We start from the raw sequence: 8052 nt of genomic DNA on the forward strand, positions 1-8052 counted from the left end.
TAGAACAAGGTTACATTTGAAGAAGTCTGGTACGAAGTTGTTGAAACGAGTGTATAAGCCAGTAAAAGATTTAGAACAAGGTTACATTTGAAGAAGTCTGGTACGAAGTTGTTGAAACGAGTGTATAAGCCAGTAAAAGATTTAGAACAAGGTTACATTTGAAGGAGTGAAGGAGTCTGGAACGAAGTTGTTGAAACGAGTGTATAAGCCAGTAAAAGATTTAGAACAAGGTTACGTTTGAAGAAGTCTGATACGAAGTTGTTGAAACGAGTGTATAAGCCAGTAAAAGATTTAGAACAAGGTTACGTTTGAAGGAGTCTGGTACAAAGTTGTTGAAACGAGTGTATAAGCCAGTAAAAGATTTAGAACAAGGTTACATTTGAAGGAGTCTGGTATGAAGTTGTTGAAACAAGTGTATAAGCCAGTAAAAGATTTAGAACAAGGTTACATTTGAAGGAGTGAAGGAGTCTGGTACGAAGTTGTTGAAACGAGTGTATAAGCCAGTAAAAGATTTAGAACAAGGTTACCTTTGAAGGAGTCTGGTACGAAGTTGTTGAAACGATTTTACTGGCTTATACACTCGTTTCAACAACTTCGTACCAGACTCCTTCAAACGTAACCTTGTTCTAAATCTTTTACTGGCTTATACACTGTGTTCTTACGGTAAATAGATGTAGCAAAGAGATTGTATATTTTGTTTAGTTGAATGTCTAAAAAAAAACTATGTTATTGTTTTCTTGGCAAACACTGGTACACTGGGTGGTTCATCTGTAATGAATTTATATTTCAATCAAATATTGATGCTGGAGGTATCTAGAAAAAAATACATCAAATAAAACAATGTTTTGACACTGTTAACATCCCACGTTAACAGTGTTGAAATGTTGTTTTATTTCATATTTTTTCTCTCCAATTTTAGCTGTTTTCAAAATTTTTTAAATATACGTTTCAACCAACTTCCTTCTCTTGAGTAACACTAATATTATTCCATAGGAGAAGTTACAACAATATTAACAAATAATCTGATCTGTCACCATAGAAACAGAAATGCTGTATGTACTGATTTTATTTTCGTTAAGATTTAAGACAAGGGGTGACAATAAAAAAATCCATTCATTTTTTATTGTAAATTCTTGTTTTCTTTTGCATTTTCTTCGATTCTTAGTTTGAGAAACTGAGAGCAAGCAAGTTGTTGTGAAACAAATGTAATACACTTAATTAATACAGCTTTTGTTAAGCACAATGTTACACAATGGGCTACCTGTTTCCTGCCCAACGTGGGTACCAAAACTGGACTTGGTTAGGTTAGGTTAGTCTAGTCATACACTGCTAAATTAGGGACGGCTAGCGCAAATAGCCCTTATGTAGCTTTGCACAAAATTCAAAACAAACAAGAGAAAAAAGACAAGGACTAAATTTCGTGTTATTTCCAATCCAATCAGTAATTCCAAGTTTGCAAGCCATGGAAAACAGGTAAAGTAAATTCCACGTTTTTCAAAGCTAACCATGCTCTTATTGAAAGAGTTAAGTTATAAGTTATCACTGTGATTTGTAACAGCTTTCTTAGATGTTGGTTAGATAATGAATGGTAAAAAAGTACTGGGACAAAACTAATAACGTGATCAATTTGTAGGTCACAAAAAAAAAGGATGAAATATGGATAATGCTTTGAAACTGTGTGAAGATAAAAAAAAAAAGTCGGTTCATCCAGGTCATCCACAAAATATTCAAACCAGATATGAATTAGTAACAAATACAATCTAAATTAAACAGATAATACATGAAGAATCATACAAAGTTTAATTCTATCAATACAACTTCATTCTTTTAGTATTTAAAACAGTTTATACCTTTCCCGAGGCAGAGACTAACACAATGACCTTGTGTAAGCCAAACTTGTCCCTGATTAATTCCGATGTACCACTTTCAAAAGATCCTTTTCCCCCAAGACCCATCAGTGTTCCCAAAAGAAATGTCTGCAGCTGGAGAGCTTGTGTAGTTAAGCGAGTGATTAGGGCAGTAGTTACATCAGCTGTACAAAAATTATATGATGATAAACAGGTTTTGGAAACGTAGGATATTTTTCAAAAAAAAATTCTGCATTCAAACCTGACGTTTTACCACATTTAATACATCTAAAAACTCCCTAGCTTTGTTAATTTAAACAGTTTACCACTTAGATATTACAAGTAAGAACTTCTAAATAGTGTAGGTGTAGCATACTAAATGACTTCTTGCACCAAGCAAAAAATCAACTAGCCACTGACACATGGAATAGATAAGAACAATTTAAAATGTTTTTTTTTTTTTACACATCTTTAGTTTAAAAATAAGAAAGTCTAACTAGTGAATGAGCTAAAAAACATCAGTAGACGAATGTTATTAATCAGTAATTAAATAATTAAACTGTAATCAGTTATTAATTTTTTAAAATTAAACAATTTACATACCATACCTCATATGTAATTGTTCAAAATAATAGAAATAAAATAATTGCCAGAACGATTTATTAATGATTATATATTTCTATATAAAGTATTTACTACCCATTTGCTATGAATACTAACTGAAACCATCAATTAATTAATATAGTAATTAATTAATATAGTACACCTAAAGCACCACAGTATCAGCAGCCTTGTCAAACAGTGTTTCTGGTCATTCAATACTGACCTGTCAAGATCTAAACCTATCACAGTGTCAGCAGCCTTGTCAAATAGGGTTTCTAGTCATTCGATAGGTTTAGATCTTGACAGGTCAGTATTACAGTGTCAGCAGCCTTGTCAAATAGTGTTTCTGGTCATTCAATACTGACCTGTCAAGATCTAAACCTATCACAGTGTCAGCAGCCTTGTCAAATAAGGTTTCTAGTCGTTTAATACTGACACATCAGTTCCCACAACTGTAGGCTAGTAACAACAGTTTCAAATCATAATTTAAATGGTTTCAACTCATCACCAGAAATTCCACAAAGTCAAGTTCTGTGACAGTAAAAGTTCAAAATATTAAAATTCTAATCAATACCACCAGCAAGTTCAAACTCTTGTTCAATTTTTGCATCTGTGTCGGACAACGGCAAGTCCACTATTTCAACGGACAGCACTGATGCTAAAGCTTCTTCTCGACTCCAGAACACCTTCCCTACATAAAACACTTTATAAGTTTCCAGGTAAATTTTTATTAAACAAATTTTTACGTATCAGTACAACTATTATTAAGCACATCCAGGTAGCCATCTCTACGAGAAGCAATTCTTCAACTATGATCCGAGCTGAAAGAAAACACAGTTCAACCTATATATTGAACCTTCGTTACAAATTATAGACAGTCTAGTTTTACATTTTCCTTAAAAAGATAAATGCATAAAGAAATCAAAATATAAACCATTTTCTAATCACCAAATTCAACATCTTAAGATGCAAATAATCTAAGTTCATTGACCTTGACATCCTTCCAAATACTTTCCAAAGTGAAACTTGAAGATGGCAAGAAAACTGGCATTCACGATGTTTTTACATTTTTGTATTTAACTGTAAAATACATCAAGCATGGCACAGCTGTAATAAATTAAGCTACGTTTCACCAAATCAAGTCCACACCATCAGTTAAAAAATGTATTTTTTTACTTTTATAAAAAATTCTGATATTTTGTTTTGTTTCATTTTGGTGACATTAAACTATTATTTTCAGGTTTTTTTTAAGATGGTGAAAAATAAAGCACTTGTTTGAAAGAAGAAAGAAAAAAAAAGTTATTTTAAGCTCCACCTTCTAACGGAGAAGCTATCGTAATCTTTAGATGATGCCAAGAGCTGTTATTATACACACAATAATTTTCTGTTGAAGTACAAAAACTAGTAAGATAAACCGGCATCAAAAAAATTTTAGCAGTTTAACCTAAGTGGTTAAATTATATATACTACAGTACGAGTATCCAGCTTTTATTTTCCATTTTTATTTGTTGATCGACACCAATCCCACATTAACTCCTAAACATCTGTTTATTACCAGAAAATTTAAACAATATCTGTGTTGTTTAAATTAACACATCTAACCTACTGGTCAGTGTGTGTGTGTTTCAGAAGTTATGAGGAAAGTCTTATGTAAGAGTTAACAATAAGATATCTCACACAAAGCAACTCGAGAGCTATCTGCATTAACAATCCCTAATTTTGAAGTGATGGGATTTGATCTTGGGATCCTCAGATGGCGAGTTGAGTGCCCTAACAACCAGGCTATGTCACAGTGATGTAACAACTGCTGAAGGAGGTACACTGTAATGTTACTCGTCTGTGAAAACATTTACATTTTCATGCTAAAAAGCTGTTGGAAAAGTAGTGAAGGTTTTTTATCTTCTGTATATTTAATAAAATAATTTGTGCCACTGTATCTTTTATCACACTTTCACCACAATGCTTAAGCCATATTATTTTTTTCATTTTTTCTAAACTTTTTTGATATAAATGTTTTAAGAAAATCTGCTTGAGACAGATTAAACCCTTTTTCTTATTTATACCACCAGTCCTTCTAATGGAGAACTTTTTGGAAGTAAACTTCGTGAAGAACAACCACAGTATTAGTGGAATACTACTTAAGACCTTAGAAGTATTGCAGATTTTGTCTTATATATTTATACCACCAGTCCTTCTAACGGAGAACTTTTTGGAAGTAAACTTTGTGAAGAACAACCACAGTATTAATGGAATACTACTTAAGACTTTAATAATGAAAACTGTTCTAGTACAGACGTAGAACAATCTTACCATGCTGATGTACGAGGACTAAAGAGTGGTCTTCAAGTGTAAGAAGAAGTTTGTAACTGGGTTCTTTATCCTTTCTCAGGAATGGCAAAACAATCATCTAGAAAACAAGTCACAAGATGAATGGCTATTTCAGCAAGTCAATTAAATGTTTCATATTGATACAATTTTTCTATAAGTTGATCCACCACTATCCTGCAAGGTTCTGATCAAGTTTTCAAACTTAGCTAATTCAATGTAACAAATATTACTTCGTTAAACTAACTTTGAAGAAAGGGAAAAAAAGTTTTAACACGATGCAAAAAAAGATACCCTGTTAAACTAACTTTAGTACTTACAAGCACTCAATATTACGATTCACATTTAAAACACTATGACTCCGAATAAGATTATCATAACTTGTGACAAATAGTGTAATATTACCATCGTGTTTCTATCTTTTTGTACTTTTAACAGAATTACTATGCCCAAGTAGAAGCTGTCAAAATATACAATGATGTTCTGTTCACGGAAAACTTGGAAACTGCTCAGTAAACTAAAGTAAGAAAGTGACTACTTGCTTTCATTTTGACCAATAAAAATCCTTTATCCACAGAGATGTGGCTGTCAAGAATTGTTGAGATGAACTAGTCATTTACAGCTTACAGTAACAACAACAACAACACAACATTGGCTGTCAAGTATTGTCGAGATGAACTAGTCATTTACAACTTACAGTAACAACAACAACATAACATTGACCTGTCAAGTATTGTCGAGATGTACTAGTCATTTACAACTTACAGTAACAACAACAACATTGGCTGTCAAGTATTGTCGAGATGAACTAGTCATTTACAGCTTACAGTAACAACAGCAACACAACATTGGCTGTCAAGTATTGTCGAGATGAACTAGTCATTTACAACTTACAGTAACAACAACAACACAACATTGGCTGTCAAGTATTGTCGAGATGAACTAGTCATTTACAACTTACAGTAACAACAACAACGCAACATTGGCTGTCAAGTTTTGTCAAGATGAACTAGTCATTTACAACTTACAGTACCAACAACAACAACATAACATTGGCTGTCAAGTATTGTCAAGATGAACTAGTCATTTACAACTTACAGCACCAACAACAACACAACATTGGCTGTCAAGTATTGTCGAGATGAACTAGTCATTTACAACTTACAGTACCAACAACAACAACATAACACTGGCTGTCAAGTATTGTTGAGATGAACTAACCATTTACAACTTACAGTAACAACAACAACACAACATTGGCTGTCAAGTATTGTCAAGATGAACTAGTCATCTAACAACTTGTAGCACCAACAACAACACATTTTATGTTGTTTTATGATTTTTATTTGCACATTTTAACTAATGGTTGCTACATTGGAAGATGTGTTTTTCAAAGGTATAACTGTTAAGAAAGAACATTTTGGAGAATAATAATGACAGAAAGCTTCAAGTTAGTAAAGTTATAAAAATAATCAAACATCTCAAGCAGAACATGATGTGGCTTGCACAAGACTGATGTAAAGGATTTTGTTTTTAACTCTAGAAAGCCAGTGTGGGGTAACTAAGGCCTCAAACAAGTTAAGCTTGTACAATAAACTAACCAAGCTGATGTTCTAGGGTAGGGTAACACAGAATTGTTATTTTATTTCCTAAGTAACTGAAATATGAACTAAGTCAAGAATATCAATCACCAGCTCCCACACGAACATCACACGTTTGTAGTGCTGGCGTCAGTAAAATTTGTACACCGCACGTTTGTAGTGCTGCCGACAGTAAAATTTGTACACCGCACGTTTGTAGTGCTTGTGACAGTAAAATTTGTACACTGCACGTTTGTAGCGCTGCCGACAGTAAAATTTGTACGCCGCACCTTTGTAGTGCTGGTGACAGTAAAATTTGTACACTGCCTGTTTGTAGTGCTGGTGACAGTAAAATTTAAATTTAACAAAAATCAGTACCAAGTAGTTAACATTACAAATCTCTGGGTATGAGGCTTCCCTCCCATCCCTTCCTAACCTTTTAAAGTATTTACCTGCTTGTAAAACACCAAAGGTAACAAATATATTTACACTGGTAAGTGGAACTTGATTGGATTAGCTAATATTCCTATCATGTTGCCGACTCACCTTTTTGACGCTACCACGATGAGATGGAACATTTAACGTTCCCTCCAGCTCCTGCTGTTCTGTCCAAGAACTGGAATCTAAACAAAGCACTTTGTAATTCTATAAAGAAAACAAAAAAATTATAAACACTAACAATTTTTTCATCACGTCATACATTTCATGAACATAAACACATGACCTTATTTCCAAATCAGAACTACATTAAATCCGTTTATCCATATTTGTCAAACTAACCAGTATTTCTGCCAAACTGACCTTTATATTTGTCAAAATAACCAGTTTTTCTATTAGACTGAAAAGTTTATTTGTCAAACTAACTAGTATTTCTGCCAAAGTGTCCAGTACTTCTGTCAAACTAACCAGTCAAATTGACCAGTATATTTGTCAAACTGACTAGTATTTCTGTTAGACTGACCAATATATTTGTCAAACTGACTAGTATTTCTATTAAGCTGACCTACCCATAGCCGTCCGTGTTCCTAAAGGTTCAGGTTAGAGTAAACTGAGAACCGCTTTTCAGTATCACTTTTACCATAGAATCGTGTTGTGGATGGTAATTAATTAATTCCTCCAAGCAGAAAATGATAACACAATAAAGAAAGTGGAAAAAAAAATCCATAAAACTTTTCAGGAATAGTAAACAAGTATGTATGATAAATGGATCTATAAAAACCTTCATGTATGAAACTTTGAATGTTGGTGAAAAACTTCAAACTGACTTCCCATGTTACAGGTTGTACGCAAAACGCACAAGTGTTTACCTGCCCAAAAATGTTCAAGTTTACAGTGCAAATGTATGGATAATTGTTTTTTTTGCATTGAAAGTTTGAATGGATTAATTTTCATACATTTTGTTTAAAGTTTAAGAGTTAAGCCTAGCTTGGCTATTTCAAATTTCTTAATTATTTTCAACTTTACATTTTGGGAAATAGAAAAATCTTACTGCTGACCTAATTCATCAAACGCTAACAAAGTAGATTACTTCAAATACCACTATTGCCCTAAATCTTACTGCTGACCTAATTCATCAAACACTAACAAATAGATTACTTCAAATACACTATTGTCCTAAACTCTTACTGCTGACCTAATTACTATCAAACGACTAACAAAGTAGATTACTTCAAATACACTACTTGTCCTAATACTTA

The 8052-nt window shown here is 33.0% G+C and overlaps 1 protein-coding gene across 1 annotated transcript in view; it reads right to left on the bottom strand.

Annotated features, from left to right (window-relative positions):
• LOC106469461 (ER membrane protein complex subunit 1-like) overlaps positions 1-8052 on the bottom strand; it is a 31914-nt gene that overhangs the window by 10712 nt on the left and 13150 nt on the right. The window contains exons 9-12 of the mRNA XM_022397994.1: positions 6902-7000; positions 4761-4857; positions 3025-3141; positions 1851-2032 (exon numbers count right to left, since the gene is read on the bottom strand). Of these exons, the coding sequence (XP_022253702.1) occupies positions 1851-2032; positions 3025-3141; positions 4761-4857; positions 6902-7000 (495 nt within the window). The remainder of the gene's footprint in view (positions 1-1850; positions 2033-3024; positions 3142-4760; positions 4858-6901; positions 7001-8052) is intronic.

Source organism: Limulus polyphemus, unplaced genomic scaffold (genome assembly GCF_000517525.1).
Source record: "Limulus polyphemus unplaced genomic scaffold, Limulus_polyphemus-2.1.2 Scaffold3501, whole genome shotgun sequence".
NCBI lineage: Eukaryota > Metazoa > Arthropoda > Merostomata > Xiphosura > Limulidae > Limulus > Limulus polyphemus.